The 18,865-nt window shown below is 42.3% G+C and overlaps 1 protein-coding gene across 1 annotated transcript in view; it reads left to right on the top strand.

Moving 5' to 3' along the window:
- Positions 1-3,699: 3,699 nt before the first annotated feature.
- The window catches only part of LOC103582093 (talin-2-like), a gene marked incomplete at both ends in the record, with an annotated part of 18,781 nt that continues 3,615 nt past the window's right edge, over positions 3,700-18,865 (top strand). Inside the window, 3 exons of the mRNA XM_008563778.1 lie at positions 3,700-3,805; positions 4,842-4,966; positions 17,093-17,218. Coding sequence (XP_008562000.1) covers positions 3,700-3,805; positions 4,842-4,966; positions 17,093-17,218 — 357 coding nt within the window. The remainder of the gene's footprint in view (positions 3,806-4,841; positions 4,967-17,092; positions 17,219-18,865) is intronic.

Below are 18,865 nucleotides of genomic sequence, written 5' to 3'. Positions count from 1 at the left end.
CTGAGATAGAATTCACATATGACAAAATTTACCCACTTAAAATATATAATTCATTGCTGTTTAGTATATTTAAAGTTGTGCATCTGTCATCATCATCTGATCTGAGAACATTTTCGTCACCCCAAAAAGAAAGCTTGGGCCCTTTAGTAGTCCTGCCCCATTCTTCCCACCGCCCCCCACTCCTAGCCCCTCACAGCCCCTGATCTACACTCTGACTCTACAGATCTGCCTACTCTGGACTATCCATACAAATGGATTCATATAATATGTCACCTTTTGTGACTGGCCTCTTTCATGTAGCATAATGTTTTTAAAATTCATCTGTGTTGTAGTATGTATCAGTACTTTATTCCTTTTTATGGCTGAATAATATTACATTGTATGGGTAATGGTCTTTTGAAAATCAAAAGCTTTTAATTCTGATGAAGTCCAATTTATTGATTTTTTTTTTCTTTTGCAGTCTGTGCTTTCAGTCATCTATTTAAGAATATTTACCAAATCCAAGATCACTATGATTGTTTTCCTTTGTTTTCTTCTATATAGTTTTAATTCTTATATGTAGGTTTATAATCCATTTATAGTTCATTTACATATATGGTGCATGGGAAGGGTGGAGGTTCCTTTTCTCACATGTGGCTGTCCAATTGTTTCAGCACCATTTGTTGAAAAAGTTATCCTGTTTCTAAAGTTATCCTAATTCAAAGCTATCCCCGTTGAATTAAAGTTGCCTTAGCACCTTTATTGAAAATCAGGGGACCATGTGTATGAATCTAGTTCTGGACTCTTTTCTGCTCTGTTGATCTGTATGTCTATATACCCATATCATCTTGTCTTGATTAGTATATCTTTATAAATCTTAAAACCAGTTAGTTTAAAACTTGCAAATTTGTTCTTTTTCAAAATGGTTTTGGCTATTCTAGCTCCTTTGCGTTTCATATACATTTTAGGATAATCTTGACAATTTTTTTTTTTTTTAACTGTTGGGAATTTGATTGGGATTGTGTTGAACCTATACATCAATCTGGGAAAAATTGACATTTTGACAATATTGAGTCTCCTGATCCATGAACATAATATATATCTCCATTTTTTAGGTCGTCTTTACTATTTCTCAACACTATTTGTAGTCTTTAGTGTTCAGGTCTTGTATATCTATTGTCAAATTTAACCCTAGGGATTTAATAATTTTATGTTATTAGAAATGGTATTGCTTTTTTAAAATTCCAATTCCCAATTATTTTTTGCTAGTATGTAGAAGTGTAACTGATGTATATATGTTGACCTTATATCCTATGACTTTGCCAAATTCACTTATTAGTTTTAGAAGTTTGTTTTTGTTTTTTTACAGATTCCTTAGAATTTTCTATATGGATGTTCATGTCATCTGCGAACAAAGACAATTTACTTCTCCCTTTCTGTCTGTGTGTCATTTATTTATTTTTCTTGACTTATGGCACTGGCTGGGAATTCTAGTGCATTATTGATAGAAGTGTAAAAATAAACATCCTTAGCTTAGTGTTGATTTTATAGGGGAAAACCCTCAGTCTTTCGCCATTAAGTGTGCGTGTCTCCACCATACCTCTAACCCTTTGTTTATTCATGTTGTGTTGGCCACTGTAAAGAAGCCATTTAACAATACCTATGAACTGCTTAGCTGTTCAGACCCTGAGCCATAACTATTATTTGCCTAGTGGTCTTACAGCATATATTGTTTCAGACAAATATGATGCAAGCCTTTTATAGTTTGGTGGTGGCAAGTACCATCATCTGAGTCTAGATCAATGGTTCACAACTCTGGCTACATATGAGAACCTCCTGGAGAACTTTTAAAAATCCAGATGCCCAAGTCATATGCCAGACCAACTCTATTAGTAGACCTTTATGTGTATTAATTTATATGATCTGACCACGACTTTTAAAGAAAGGACTGTTGTGCCATTTAGTAGATAAATAAAGAGGCTTAGAGAAAGGATAAGTAACTGGACCAGGGTTACACAGGTACCCTGACTCCAGAACCCTACACTTAACTAAACTGCCTGCCCACTGGCTGTGTTAGAAGGTAGCACTTACCCCCCTTCTCTCTACCTCTTCGTGGTTCTAGTGTTCTTTTGGAACTGAGCTACAGAAGCAGTTACATTAGGACTTGTTGTAATGGAGTGTTGATCTGTTTTTCCCTATTTATTCAGTTGCTTACTCATTCACAGGTCTGTCCTAAGTTCTTAATATCTACAGAATGATATGTGTAGATCTTAGCAGGGGAGAATAAGGATAATAGCAGGTGGAATCATAGAACAATAGCAAATATAAAATAAATGTAAAAGATCACAAGAGGAGGGAGAGGGAGGACACATGCATGTGAAGTAATGCTCAAAGATCACGACTCATTGGTGTGAGTGTATAACATGATGCCATCGTATACTGGTGTGTCTGGGCTGGTCACAGTGTAACCCATTAACTCCTCCCACCCAGTTTTTACAAGGATTGCCTTATAGTCATGGTCCAAAGGGGATGGGCCTAGGGTTCAAAAGCCATTTCTTCCAGACTCCTGAGAAAGACTTTGCTACCTGGCCAGGTATAAAAGGGTGTGGGTCACCAAGAAGGGAACTACCATTTACTGAATGTCTGCTGTGTTCCTGACATTGTGTGAGATATTTCCCACGTGTTATTCTACTCGACCTTTACGCCAGCCCTGAGGGATAGGCGTTATCCCAGTTTTACAGATGAGAAAACAGCTTCTGAGGGGGTCAGTGATCACAGCCCAACAACACACAAAGCCAGGTTTGAACTCAGGTTTGTCCGATTCTAAAGCCCCTACCCAGAGGCTCCACAGTTGTCCAGAGACAGACAATAGTTGCACTTTTCTCCTGACTATGTTCACATTTCTAAATCTGAAGATTACCATTGTGAAACGTGAGGAAGAGATGCAGAAAAGTGTTGAAAGAGGAATTTCAAAATGAGGAAGGAACAGGATGGCGTATATCAAAATTCAAATCCATGATAAAGATGGTGAGGGGTTTGCATCCCATTTCTTAGTTCCATTCTTGGATGAATTTTAAAGGAAATCATCTGGGGATGTTCTTTAAATTGGATTGGTGTTTGGGATTTCCACTACTTTTTTTAATCCTTAAAAAGCTAAAAAACAATTTAAAAAACATTTGAACTAGTTCAAAAGAGGGCAAGTCCAAACTTTCACAGGAGAGCTTGCAGTCAAAATCCTGGAAGTGGATTGTTTTTTTCAGGGGCAACCTTCCCAATCAGTTGTTACTCACTTAGATTTTGTCTCCACAACCCCATCTGAGTCACACATCTCCTCTGATCCCACATTTGTTTTATCACAAGCACTGGCTGGCCCATGACTTGGGGCTTTTGTGTTCACTCATAACTTTCTTACACTTTGGGGAATTTTCATGCACATGTATTTGTTTTGTGTACAAATAAAGGACAAATAAGGACTTTGTCTCTTTTATGATCTTTGAGAACTATGTCAGAAGGGACATTAGAGGCATCCCTGGTTCCTAACTTTTCATTTCTCACATGAGGAAACTGAAGCCCAGTGTGTCTTGAGTGTTTCTCCCTGAGATTGCGATGTCACTTTGGGACAGAGATGCAGCTTAAAACCAGGACTTCGGCCTCCTGCCCCCTAGTAACTGCCACATTGGTTAGCATCCTCCTTACATTTGACCTGTTCTTCACCTGTAGATTCTGCAGAAACCCACCCCAGAACTCAAGCATCAACTGGCTGCTTTCTCCAAGCGAGTTGCCGGCGCTGTGACTGAGCTCATCCAGGCAGCGGAAGCCATGAAAGGTAGGTGGGATTCTCTCATCTCCTCTTGTAGGGCACCGCTTGAAGGCAGTGCTAATACAGCCAGCTGAGCAGAGGAGAGGCACAGCCAGTGCCGGCCCTTTGTTGGCAAATGCAGTCAGAGGGAGTCCTTTCTTAAAGGTGAGGTACTTTCTTAAAGTAAATGGGTATAGAGTTAGATTTTTTTTTTTTTTTTGTCCTTTTTGAGACCGTCCGCACCGCGCTCAGCCAGTGAGCACTGTGAGCGCACCGGTCATCCCTATATAGGATCCGAACCCACGGCCTCTGTGCTCCCAGCGCCGCACTCTCCCGAGTGAGCCACGGGGCCGGCCCTAGAGTTAGATTTTAAAAGTAACATCCTCCTTGAAGCAAGTCTTTTCTCCGGTCTTTGTAATAGCTACTTCAACTTAAATGGTATAATCCATCCAGAACTGCTCACTTCTCTTAGGAGTCCTGCCATTTATTTTTATCTGCACTTTCATTCACCAGGATATTTATTCTCATTCAAAGAATACCTTTATGTTTAGAGAGCAGCGCTATCTGAATACTTTGTTTGCACATTCCTTCGTGCTTATATAGAAGCCATCAACTCACCAGCGAAAGGTTTTCTTACCAATTTCCCTTCCTTTGAATTGAGATGAGTGGCTGTTCCTCATGTGTTCCCAGGAGAAGGGAATGGCAAATCTCTATGTGGCCTGGAGTCTCCTGAGAATGCTTGCTTCAATTCATGAGCTTGAAATTAGAAGTCAGAGTAAGGCTGAAGCGTTGGGCCGTGAGATCTTCGTTTTTGAAGCTGCTGTTGATGACTGCTTCTGTGGCAGGGCTATACACACAACTGACTTAGAAAACCAGGACTAGCTCTCCCCTAGCACCCCCACCCACACGTCTAGATGGCTTTTATGAGCACTAGAGAAAAGGTCCCTTAGGACAATGCAGGCTCATGGGGCCTCTCTGCTTGTAAATCTGTATATTATTTGAAATAAATGATTGTCCTGAGGTCTGCAGCTACCAAGAATGACTTCTTTTGGACTGATTTTAGGAACAGAGTGGGTGGATCCAGAAGACCCAACCGTCATTGCAGAAACAGAATTACTGGGGGCTGCAGCATCCATTGAGGCTGCTGCTAAGAAGTTAGAGCAGCTGAAGCCAAGAGCAAAACCAAAAGTGAGTGTTCATTTATGGTTGCTTGTCTGATGTCACTAGGTCTTCCCGTGGGTGGCTGGGAAATGGAGCTTAGGTGTGCTGCAGGGAGCTTGTCTCCTTCCCCATGGTTAGACTAGCAAGCAGCAACCTGCTCTACCTGCCCAGCACCTTTGCACAGAGTATGGGGGAAAAAAACAGTGGGTCTTTCAAGTTAACCACCCAGAAAAATACCTCTGAGTATCAAGAGGAAGAATCAGGGCATTGATAATCTTGATGTAGTTCCATTTTATAAATCAGGTGTTGGATATCTCCTGTCAGAACTTCCTGTTACTGCATATGAGATTGTCAGCCTTCAATTTTCTGGTTTCTATTATGCTTTCTATGGAGAAATAGTAATGCTAGGTCTCTCCTTTTTGTAGAATCAACAGAAGGCAACATGAACCTCAGAAGTGCACCCATTAATAGACTTTTTCAGTGCATGTTAGAGACGGGTTGGCTGGTGTGTTTTTCCCATCTATGTTTGTCATCTAGATAAGTGTTTAAGACCTAAGATCATGCGTAGGTGTTAAGAGAAATAGTTACTTAAAAGAAAGAGATACTTTTAGATGGGGAGTAGATAGGACACTTTCTAAATAAAGTGGCCGTGAGCTAGTGCTGTCTCCAGGGGCAAAACCCACCCCTGTTAAGAAGCTGTAACCTCCCACCTCACCCCCAGTGGCTGTCTTCGGCAGGAAGACGGTGGAACCAGGGAAGGCCTCTGTTTTTTCCTATTCGAGCATATCCCTCTGATACCCAAATATATTAGGAAATAAAATCTGGCTCTTTCCCTAAAAAAAAGAAAAAAGTTGGATCCCCCAGTTTGGGGAGTTTTATGCCTAAAATTCTACCTTATTTTTTAAGACCAAAGGATGGAGTTTGAGCTCTGAAATATACCAACTGCTCAAAAGCAGTGCCTGGGCCAATGTTGTAGGTAAAATAGACTTGAGCATGTACTGAGTCCATTAAGCTTGGGAATATTCTTAAAACCTTTGAGTCCTTAGAACCTGTCTCCAAATAATCACTCTAGGTTTGGTAAAGGCATTTAAAATTTTCTCATCGAGATGGAATTTAAGAGTTTGGGCTTCTGATAGTTGGGTTTACAGGGTTCTCTCTGCCAGCTCCTAACATGAAGGTCTTAGGTTGTCTGGTATTGTCAGTCTTTTTCTTCTGAACTTAAGAGCTATATGTGGGTGTAAGGACAACTCCATTCTCTGGTTGTGGCTTTGTTTCTGCTTTGTAAATCAAGTTAATCATCGATGAAAAATGTACTTTAAACTTAAGAATCAAACATTGAGTAAGACTTAGAGATTTGGTGCTTAATTTGTTTTTCGTTTTCCTTATCTGATTATTCCAAATGGCCTCTCTTGCGAAAGGTCCTGTCTGCTAATGCTGAAGCCCTGTCAGTTGACACTTTTGGAGTCACTCCTGGAGAATTAGCCTGGTGCTGATTTAATATTAACGCTTCACCATATTCTAAGAGCTCCCATTCCCATGGCTGCCCTTCTGTTCTTCTGTGGGGTCCTTCTGAGCTCTTGTCTGTCTTTGAATCCTGATTTCCCACAGTTGAATCATTTACTTCATGATTCTTGATTAGGATTGTTGTTAAACCAATTAAATGAGATAATGTAAGAACAAGAGCACAGCACCTGACATACAATAAGACTCAGTAAAAATGGTAATTCTGTCACCATGTTGTCATCATTATCACCAAAAACATGCTTCTGGGATTTTTATCTTTTGTCTTGATTCAGTTCCATTTTATAAATCAGGTGTTGGATATCTCCTGTCAAAACTTCCTGTTACTGGATATGAGATTGTCAGCCTCCAATTTTCTGCTTTCTATTATGCTTTCCATGGAGAAATAGCAATGCTAGGTCTCTCCTTCAAAAAGGAAACATGAACCTCAGAAGTACACCCAGTAATTCTAAAATAAAATTATTCTGTAGGCCTCTGAGAAAGGAAAAACAAAAAGCTTGCATTAATTGAGTGCCAAGCAATGTGCCAGCCAGTCTTCTAAGTACTTTACATGAATTAACTCATCTGATCCTTGCAGCAAGTCCATGAGGAATCAGAGGAGCCAAGAGGTGAATTAACCTTGGCAGGATCTGACCACCACGCCTGAGGGGGGGGAGGGTGGTGCATGTGGACTCTGGTGGCAGTTTCAGTTCATACCAGTTCCCCTTTGCTCTCTCCATTGTCAAAGGAGGCTGGTCTCGTTCCACAGGGGCTGTTTGTGGTTCGCCATTAATCCCACCTCTGGGAATCTGTCCTGATGAGGAAATCCAAGAAGGGAAGAAACTTGTGTGCGTGTCAGAAGGTTGTTCCTTGCAGCTTTGTTTGTATTAATGAGAAATTGGATGTGACCCATGTGTCTCCTTGAAGGAATATTGTGCAGCTACTAAAGTAATGGTTTCTAGAACTGTGTAGCATCAAGAAGATGCTCATGGGCCGGCCCGGTGGTGCACTGCTACAGTGCGCCGCTTGGGAGCGCGGTGGCGCTCCCGCCGAGGGTTCGGATCCCACATACAGACCGGTTCCCGCTCACTGGCTGAGCGAGGTGCGGGCGCAGCACTGAGGGTTGCGATCCCGTTGCCGGTCCCGGTCCGGTACGGGCGCGACACTGAGGGTTGCGATCCGTTGCCGGACACGAAAAAAGACAAAAAGGAAAAAAAAAAAAAGAAGATGCTCATGATATATGACTTGAAGGGGGAAAAAACAGGATGCAGAATTATGTGCTCATTATTATTGCAATTCTTAAAAAAAAAAAAAACTTGCCTATGAAGGAGATAAGTAGGGGATGTACAAGAATGATGTTGGAATTGGGATGATGGAAGGGTCTGTGTTTTAAAATTTTATAGAACAGTGTTTTTAAAATAACAGCACTTTAAAAAATAGTGATCATTACTGATATGTCTGGTAAGGACCCCCCACAGTATTCTTGCTCGGATCATCTAGCATTTGTATTTATACTCGTAGTGAGGGTTTTTATTGAATGCTGAGAAATCCTTAACATGACTGATTTGAGCCCCACCTTGAGGATGCCTACCTCAGGTTGTTCCCATCATATTAGGAAAGGTACGTAGTACTTCTAGAATGGTCTGAAGTCTTTCTCTGCCTGATGACCAGGGGCTCCCTCCACATGGATGTGATCTGTAAGACTGTTTTGAAGAAACCATGAACTCAAACCGTAGTTTTTGTGCCTGTCTAGAAGGACAGTCCACTTTGTGATAACTTCTGCATGAAATAAAATCCTTGCCTTTATGAAGGAATTTATTTCCCTAGTTAAAAAAAAAAAAAATCTGATACCAAAACCAACCATTCTTTTGAGGTTAATTGCTTCTCTCCATCCTCTTCTAATACCTTAAAAAAAAAAAAATCCCCGGGATACTGTAAATAAATAATTGTTATTACATTCCTGTCCCTATAACTCTACTCGCCCTTACACATACCTGCACACACATACACACGCCCATATACACATCCTCAGTATAAAATGAATATGCCTTCCCACTGGAACTGGGGAACATTTGCACTGCTTTGAGGAATAGTTGTGGGAAGGGGCAATGATTTTGTTTAAATTGCTCGACTCACCGCATTCTCAGGTTGCCTGTTTTAAAAGGGGAATGGTCCGTGGTTCATGAAGATGAGTCTGCTATATTCCCACCTCAGGCCCTTAAAATTTAAACAACTCCTTTTGCCTGGAATCTCCCAGACATAAATGATGAACAAACTTGCACTGTTGAATCCACCTTTTGCTTGGGAAAATGGTATAATGGCCAAACAAGAATGTCAGTGCCCTGGTGCCTGTGCTGACAGTATTGCTAATGACGCCGTTTCCACCCATACAGACACACCCGTGCTCCAGAGACAGGTATCGGAGATGCTGCAGTGGCGACCACCCCCTGCAGCTGTAACCTTCAGTTCTGTGCCTATTCTCGAGCTCAGTCAAACCTGGATGCCTTTTCTGCAGGCCTCTGTGTGATATGTTTGATATATTAGGTTGTTATTTAATCCAACTATATATCAAACATATTCCTACAGTGTCTTGCCCTGTCTCCGGGGGTCCTAATAAAGTTTATAAGGCAACAGGAATATGTTAAAATCACAAGTAGATTTAGAAGACGGAGCACCCATTATATCTCATTATGTTATATTCTATTTCTTCTTATAGTTTTCGAGACATGTATCAGTATTACTACATTACTTGTTTATTATAGAAACAAATCATAATTATCAATGTTTCATAAGAGCTTGAGATATTTTGTGTAGCTTAGTTTTGTGTAGTGATGAATCATTAAGGAATGTGCTTGGTGGAAAAAAATAGAAGATTCCATCCCATGTCTGTGACATGGGATCATGTCTGTGACATGGGATAAAGGTCAGGATTACAACCTCCAAACACATCTAGATTTATATTTCATTTTCCTTCATTTTTATCCTGATCTTCAATTTAAAAGTTACTAAATTTCATGATCAAGTTTTCAGTGAAAATTCAAGGAGCACAAATCAATTATCTGTAACTTTCCTTTCCACTGTAGCAAAATATATAAATCAAATTGGACATACCAGCCATATGGACGGTGAGTCACTAGGCTTTGTACAAACCTTTGTTAGGACTAAATATATGTAATAAAGATAATGTAATGTAGACTATACTCTGTCTGTTGGATTTCCTGTTATAGGTTAACTTGTCAGCAGAGGTTGATAATATTTAGAATAAGCCAACAATCAGAAAGTTAATTCCATAGCCTAATTGGCTGCAGCAGGAAGTTTGGGATTATGATATAGAAAACATTTCTTCTGGTACATAACAACCTTCTTTTCTTGGTTTTGACCTTTTCCTCATAGAAAAGCCTGTGAGATATATGTGCATTCATTGTAAGTTCTCCCAACAAAAGACTGTGAACATTGCTTTCTGGAAAGAGAACTATTGTGTTCCATAGCTCAGTGTTTTGGAGGAGAGAAGTGGTGCTCTTCAGACGAGCGCTCCTGAGTATACATATGTAAGCAACACCCCAACACAGGTGGGGAGCGTGAAAGCCTCCCCTGGCAGTGTCTAGAAGTCATTGTCAAGTTGCTTACAGGTGAATGCCCAGTGACATCACAGCAGCAGAGAGGTGGTGACAGAGGACAAGACATGTAGCGTTGGAGTCTTGACTTGTGGAGGTACCAAGTAGAATGAGTCCCCAGAGTCCTTTTCCATTGAGGAGTGGTCTGTGTGTGACAGCAGGCATTGTCAGGCAGGTGTAGAGATGCTGCCACAATCAACCCCACCTTTACACAGGCAGAGAACCTCAGTTTTGGTTTTGAGTCCAATTAAAGTTGTGTGACCTGACAAATGGCCGTGGAAAAGAGACAGCAAGTTATCATGAGTAAAGGCAGGCATGGTCTGGGAGGACCTTCAGATGAATCCCTTTTGTTTAAATTGATGTGATTTCCTTGTTTCTTTTGGTAATCTTGTTGTTGACCAGCGTGCCCTCTGCACTAATTAATATGGCAAATGGGAAAAGACAACCAGATGTTCAGGGAGAAGGAGAAAATATAGCATTTTCTGTGTGGCTAAATTGTGGGCTTTGAGCTCACACGACACCAATTGGTTCCAGACCAGGAGACATGTAGGGTGTAAAAAGTAAAACTGTGTGCGGAACACAGCACACGTTCCCAGGGGACTCCTCGCCAGTGTAGACCAGTATGTTCTTGTCAAATTCTCCTCAGACACACAGTATTTATATCAAAGGGGCTTAAGATGTAGCTAATGTATCTGATTAAATCTTTTAAAGAATTCTGTTATATTTTCTTTGTCCGTGCTTCCTATATAGATATCTAAGTGTCCCCCACCTTTTTTCTTTTGAGACCATGACAAAATCTTTAGGAATTTTTCCATCCAACAGAAATAGTGATTAAAAGATCTTTTCAGTAGTATTATTTTACATTTTGAAAACAAAAATGAAATAATAAAGCAATGGATACAATGAGAAAACCACTCCCAAGATACTATTCATGCAAATTTCAATCTTTTCTAGTGGCTGCTGCATGAACTTGCATTTACTCCACATCTGGATGCTAAGGGTGGTCCCTCCCCAGTCACAGCCATAACCACTTGGCAGTGCTTTCTCTGTCACCTACTTTATCTGTTTACAATCCCCCTGGGACTTTCCCTGAGACCAGGCCAGATGTCCAGATCTGGGCCGTTGGCACTTCCAGTTGTTCTGGAAATTTACCTTTTGTTAGAACTAGTTAAGGTGGTGATCCTAAGGCCAACCCACCCATGGGCCCTCCAGAAGTGAAGCTGATCTATCTCTTGCATAGTTTGGGTCTTTGGACAGAGGCTCAGGCCTCCCCCTAGGCACCTCTCAGTTCAATACCAGAAGCAAGCTGGAAGCAGCCAGACCCGCTACCAAAAAGGAAAACATGGCTGCCTGTTCCCATCAGGCGTCCAACTGGCAGGAAGATGCTCGCTTATGTGGCAGGAATTCTAAGTATTGGCCTTCTTTTTTCCCTCAGGACATTTAAATTATATGCAAAATGTTCACACTTGCCAAAGAATAAATTATAGCCAAAATTTTTGTTATAAGTTTACAATGCGCTATGACCTTGTTTCTAATAGCAAGCATCTAATAACAAGGCTTTCAGTAACACACAGGACAGCACGATCCCTAAATGGAGAGATGATACTGTGAGTTGTTCTTTGGTTTATGGAGCCAGTTGTGAGATAAAAGCTACCCTTGGGGTTTATCTCCCAACAAGGCAGTCCCTCAAAGGAGGTTTTCAGGGAGGGTGGTAAAAGTCAGGGCAGTGACCCTTCGGCCACCTTTTTGCCTACAACTCCTTCACCTTCAGGATGATTGGGGGAAAGGGTCGCAGGGACGTGATGCACACAGAAACGCGTAAGGAAAAGGACCATGGAAGGAAATGCTCTTCCCCTGCCCCATACTTGCCGAGAACTGTCAGGGAGGTCAGTAAAGACACTGCAGGACAGACGCAGGCCGCTCTGAAGAGGAGGCCAAGAAAGAAGATGGAAGAGAAAAAGTAGTTCTTACTTATTTTATCAACACCTTCTAAGAAAAGTTTAATTTGCAGTTGTGTGTCTAAGCTAAAGGACCAGGAGGGTTTAGTTGCTCCTCACATTATAAACAGAAAACTGATACACCAATTGCTGGAGAAGGGCGGCAAAGACACTGAAGTCACATGGTCGAAAGACAGCAAATGACTGAATCCCAGATTGTCCAGTTCCTGCCCGGGTGCTGAGGAAGAATCTGGAAGCAGTGCCCATCCATACCATGCATTACTTCGTTTATCTTTGATTTGGGTGGTTTATTTATTATTATTTTAGGTTGTAACCCAAAATGTTATGTAGAATCTTTATTGTAATTATGAGTGTGAAACAGGTTTAGAGAGAAACAGACTAGTTTAGCTCAAAGCCTGAAAAACAATTTTTAAAACCACACAAAAAAATATGTAGTAGTAGGAATAATAATGAAACTAGTTGCCAGTAGTTCCTGAGCATCTACCGTGAGTCAGTCGTGCTTTACATAACTGTTTACTGTCACGACCCCATAAGATAGGTAGGAGGGAAAGTAGGTTTAGAAGATGAATGGATGGCTGCGAAGATTGTGTTCTCAGAGTCCCTAAAAGGCCAAAAACCAAAATAAAAATGAGGAAAGGCCTTCCGTTTTTCCTCTCACCTTTCCTATTCCAGTGGGACCTCTAGCTCCCGAAAGTTTAGACCTATCAGAGTAAAAATAGGGGGTCTCACCCGAGTGTGGGAAGCAGGCAGGAAGGGAGCCAGCCCAAAGTGTAGCCTCTCCCAGGAAGGATCTCACCAGGCCTCTAACCTTCTAAAAGGGGAGAAGATCAGCAAGCAGGAAAAGTACCAACAAAAGGGTGCTTTTTTTTTTTTTTTTTGTCTTTTTCCGTGTCTGGCAACGGATCGGAACCCTCAGTGTTGCCCCCGTACCGGACCAGGGACCGGCAACGGGATCACAACCCTCGGTGTTGCTCCCGCGCCTCGCTCAGCCAGTGAGCGGGAACCGGTCTGCATGTGGGATCCGAACCCTCGGCGAGAGCACCGCCGCGCTTCCCAAGCGGCGCACTATCCAGTGCGCCACCGGGCCGGCCCCCAAAAGGGTGCTTTGACCTTTCTCAAGGCTATGAAAAAGCCCAGGTGAGGATAAATCCATCCTCAGCTGGAGTCTGCTAGACAGTTCAGGAAAGGCAGAGTTGCCAGGAGCGAGCAGTGACCTGGCCAGTAGCCTTTCTGGGTGGAGGGGACTGGGGAAAGGAACACTTGAGCAAAGGATGCGAAGACAGCTTCAGCACTCAGAGGTGGCAGCTCACACCGTCATTAGGCAGAGCAGATTCTTACTTTGTGCATCTGTTAGCTCTTTTCCCAGCACTACTCTGTTAAGTAAGAGCACTTCTGGGTAAATCCCGCTGCGTTGACATCTGTATGTGCATGATTAAATGTCACAAACTGTGGATGCCATTTGAGAGATACAGGCAGCATGTACACTTAAAAACCCATGGCCTTAAGTAGGGCGGGAGCCAGCACTGTAGACGTGTAACCATCCCCCGTGGCTCAGGGTGGACGGTTAATGTTACGGATGCTTACTCCGTGGATTCCTCCTTCTCGTACCATGTACACTGTCCTCTGGCTGAACTCTGGAACTTGGGACTCACGTTGAATGGATACATTCATTCAGCAAACATTTATCACAAGGGCTTTTCTGCCTGATTCTGTGCTAGAGAAACATAAATTGATTAAAACATAATTCATGCCCCAGAGGAGATCCCAGGCCAGTAGGATTCGGTTAACTGTTGTTTGTTATCCTTAGCCTAGGCCAGCATTTCCCACAGAGTAGTCCCATAAACCACCTCCTTTGGAAACAGATTCCCGGGCCCCACCCCAGGCCTACTGTGAATCAGCATCTGTGCCTTTAACCAGATCCACAGGTGATTCTGCAGCCAGGGCTGTCTGTTCAGCTTGTTTAATGAAGGTGTTTTCTTAAGTTCATTGCCTTTGCTTGAGGCCAGTAGTTATAAAGGAATATAAATAGCCACATGCATAGGATTAGTCATAATCTTTAAAAGATTATTTTGTCAATCTTAGTGGATCTTTACACGATCCACTTGTTTGGGGTCAGGAGTGAGTCTTCCATGAGCCAGAGGGACAGATCAGACTGACCTGGGGCAGGTCAGTGAAATGTCTCAGCTAAAGAGGATTTTAAGAGACCACCCACCCCCACCTCTCTGATGAGGAGATGAGGGTGACCCCCCCGTGGCAGAGCCTGACCTCAGTGGCTCCACATTCTCCACCAGGGTTCCTCCTCCAGACTCCCAGCTGCGGTGAGGATCGTTCTGTTAATAAGTCCTGCATTTTAATTGTGATCCTTTTATTTAGGAAAATCCTTTGAAGACTAAATCAATTCTATGTCTCTTCTTTTTGCAGTGTGGTTAAACGTGTGTCCTCCTTCCCTTCTCCCAGATTCCATTCTGGTTTTGGTGGGAGCTGGAGCTAACAGGGAACCCCGGCCAGGTGCTTAGGGTTTTCATCAAGTCTCCTTGACTCAGGGAGATGCGTTTTCTCTTAGACTAGAAGTTGTGTGGTATGAAGAAATATTAAGTGTTGGTGTCTGTTCCCAGCAGGAGAGATGGGGTGGGCGTTTCTTCTTAATGATAAGTGTGGAGTACAGAAAGATAGGGTCCAGCAGACAGAAGGCAGGTCTGTCGTGCTCTGCCCAAACTGCAGCATCTAAAACGTTCACCCTCCGTGCCTGTAGCCATCTCAGTCTGCTTTATTAAGCCTCTCTTGGGAAACTCTCTAGTACTATCTAATTGGAGCAAATATCTCCCAAAGATAAGGCTTTCTGCTGTGTCTGTTTTAAAGCATAGAGATGTTATGGAAAGAAAAGTTAAAATTCATCAGAGAGTATTATAATAGTTGCCATTGCCAGAAAAATCTGTGGGTGTCAAAAATATTTCCAAATTGAATATCTATTTTAAGCATATTTTACAAAAAATAAATAAATAAATAAAATCCGAGCCACAGAAGATGTGGGAGACACCCTTCAGATCAGTTGTGATGAGACGATTTTATCAGACCTATCCATGCTAAGATTTGGCACTTAATTTTAAAGAAATTTCATTTTTTGCAAATCTTAAAATTTCAGAACTCTGCTGACAGGTTCCTCCACACTGTAAAGTGGGAACGGGCTTGGAACCCACCATGGAGACAAGAGCCTGGGAGACTCAAGGAGCCACTGGGGCTGCCATTTTCTCATCTGGGAGGGAGAGAAAAATGAGGAGGGGCTCCCTTTGGACTCAGAAATTCTGTGATTTCTTTAGCACCTTAATGTGTTATATGCTTGACTTTCTTTTGCAGAATGAATTTCCAGAAAAGCTCTTAATCTCAGGGTCATTAAATACACACACACGCACACACACACACACACACACACACACACACACGTACGTACATACCAGAGCCTAATGTAATTTATTCTGGACCTATGTATAATAGTACCTTTTATGCCAGAGTTTCTTGTGATGAGTCGTTTTTGTATTTCAGTAAACAAATTCTATACTCCACCAATCCAAAGTGAATCCAATGGAACTGAAGCCGTTTCTGTCCTGAATACTCTTAGAGCAGGACTTTGTCAGAAATAAGAAAGAACATACAAGTTCTGTCTTAGAACTTCTAAAATGCTGCCATTGTTCTTCAGATCCACTAGATGTGCATTGAAATTTTATTTTGGTAATATGGGTTGTAAAAAAAAAAAAAAGATTGGCATCTCCCATGGTTCAAGATGTGACATTAAGAATAGGGATCTGGAAAAGAACTGTGTCCGTCCTATCTGATGTTTTATGTGAGACTATTAGCAGGCTGACTTTGAACCTCTGGAATGAAGTCATTCCTCACTAATGCCCTAAGGGGTGGCCTAGGCTCATAAAAGCCATCATTTGGAGTCAGAGAGGTTTAGGTTTGATTCTTCACACTGCCACATGACCTTGGGCCCAGTACTTCACCTCCCTAAGGCTGAAGGCACTTTAAAAAATGTATTGCTGTTAAACAACATTACGAATATGTTTAATGCCACTGAATTGTACATTTAAAATTGGTTAAAAGGGAAAATTTAATGTTACATATATTTTACCACACATACAAAAAAGGTATTCCTATGCCTGATGATCATCTCTTAATGCCTGAAATGTACCAGCCACATCTTCAGCATTCTGTGACCTAAGGACAGCTTAAGCAGGTTGACCTGGAGTCAGAATGTTAATGCAGGGGAGCTTGCAGGTCATCTAGTCTGACCACCCCAGACTGTGATACTGTATTCCAACCAACCTGGGACAATGGTCTTTACACTTACCCCATGTCCCCAAAGCTTCTCTTTAGCTTCCTAAGCTGTTTTGGCAGCAGAGGACATGGTGCTGGTAAATTTAGACCAGAGCCCTAACGGCCTGCCATCATCTACACAGTGGTGTCCGTCATTCTTCCCGAGGTGGAGCCATGCCTCGGGTGTCCAGTGACTGAACAAGTTCCCCCTCGGTTTCTTTTCCACCACTGGGCAATCTGTGGTTGGTGTATAACTTTCTGTGCTCAGCCACAGAATGGAAATGCTATTTTGCTTTTGTTTTCACTCAAGAAAAATAAGACTTTTCCGAACTAGGAGCTATCTTTCCTTTTTTCAACACATTTGTGAGCCTTAAGCTCTGGAAGAGTGTGCCACAGCCCACTGTTTTGACTCTGATTATTGATTATTTTGATTTTGGTTATTGATGCTGCTAGAACCATTGGAGTGTATTTTATTCACAGTGAATTCATGTCCTATTAAACATTCTGGTCTGGAAAAATAGTCTTAGAATGTCCTGATTTAACATTTGTGTGGAATGTCAATGCTAACAGCTTTTACCTTTTAGAGGGGGGGAGGGGGGCACCAGATGGAGAGGCGTCCTGACAGCTTAGGCCTTTCTGCCCTGGGTGTGGTTTGTCATCAAAAAGCAATAGGCAGATGAAGAGCCAGGTGACCAAGCAGTAAGTAGTTTGGCGGAAAGAGCCCTGCATGGATGTGAATTGCACGTGATGCTGTTTTCTTTTGATTATAGCAAGCAGATGAGACCCTGGATTTTGAAGAACAGATCTTGGAAGCTGCTAAGTCCATTGCTGCTGCCACAAGTGCCCTGGTCAAATCGGCTTCAGCAGCCCAGAGGGAGCTGGTGGCCCAAGGAAAGGTGGGTAAACCCAGCTGGCCAAGCGTGGGACACTCACAGGGGCAGAGCCTCTGAGGAAAAGTGGGGAAGACCTTTGGCCTGACCAAGGAAACGTGCGGTGTGCCTTCTCCCCTGAATCACCTGTCATTGCCCCGACCGACTGAGAATTCTATGTGCTTAAACTTGACTGCCAGAATATAAGGTTTGGCTTCTCCTCTGCTCCTTGTTATGGAAAGCATCCCATTCTAGGAAGCAATTGGGGCCTGAACAAGACGTTTATATTCCCACTGTACGTTAGGCTACTTAAACATGTAAACTGTCATATTTTCCTGGTGGATGGCTCTATAACACCACAGTCAGAGGCTTTATAATACCACTTTCCAACTCCAAATGGCTCCATTTGTTTTTTAGGACTGTTGAGCTGAATCCTGTCCAGCTTTGCAGTTAGCACTTAACTGAGCCTATTGGTCAAAAGGCCAGTCTGGTTTTAAATCTGAGATTTCTTAAATCTGCTTCATCTCCAGTCCCCCATTCCATCTGCATTAGCATAAAAGCATAGTCTTTTAATGATTCAAAGGATTAATAGTGCATTAGACTAATTCTGGATATGGCACGATCTTCTAATTTAAAATATTCCATGTGTCCTGTTATTCCCACACAGCATGGAACCATCCTATCCAAACTGTGTCTTACAGACAGAGCTTCTCAAACGTAGAGGCACTGCAGGAACCTGTTAGGTTGTGGGTTTGGGAAATTTGGTCACGATTATTGTCAGTCATTTCTGTTTGATATTAAAAGGCCCTTGCTGTCAGTGTACAAAGAGATGGACATGATTGTGTCTTGACCTAAGAACTTGTAGTATAGACGAAATTATGCCTGACCAGTGGCTGTGCCTTTTCCTCCAAGAAGTCTCTTGTGGGCTTAGCCATGTTTTGGTCCGGTCCACATTCCTTAACGTCTGTTTCTAAACCATTATATGGTATGTTGGTCAATACTGACATGCATATGTCTCCCCACCTGGCCTGCGAGCTGTCACTTTATGTTCCTCCTTTCTCCCCTGTAGATCCAGCAGAGTGCTGAGCTTGTCAGGTGTGATCAAGTTCTTGTTGACCGGTCAACATGTAAAGATCACAAATGGATTGTGATCAGAACATCCTACCTAAAAGTTTAAGTTTATTTCAACACGGATAAAGGGCTGACTGTGTGCCAGACACATTGCTAGATACTAGAGAATCTAACTTGAATATGGTAGAGTCCCTGTCCCCCAAGGAATTTATATGTCCAAGCATTTAAAATGTAAGGGAGGCTCAGCTGAACTTGGGTGAAGTATAGGATAATGTGCAGGACCTTGGGGTTTTACCTGACATTTCAGCAAGCCCTGATGTAGGGGCTGTAGTTGCTGACAATCCCCAATTTCATATGCAGACTGAGATACTCATCTGTCACCTCACCAGGCACCTCCCACAGCGTGAGGTATTTCCTCCCTTTCCTCCCAAGGCTACTCCCTCCAGATCTGGACAAAACATGTTTCACTTATTGCCGTGATTTCTAAATAGAAACAGAGACCCATCTCAATTCTAGCCTTTTAGTTCTCACTCCTGAAAAAATGGTCTTTATTTCCTAAGACAAGAACTGGTGTTCAATTGTGCGGAAGGAGATGAACCTCCT

Source organism: Galeopterus variegatus, unplaced genomic scaffold (genome assembly GCF_000696425.1).
Source record: "Galeopterus variegatus unplaced genomic scaffold, G_variegatus-3.0.2 Scaffold14878, whole genome shotgun sequence".
Lineage (NCBI taxonomy): Eukaryota > Metazoa > Chordata > Mammalia > Dermoptera > Cynocephalidae > Galeopterus > Galeopterus variegatus.
Note: the sequence above shows the minus strand (reverse complement) of the source record. Positions and strands in the feature narration are given on the sequence as shown.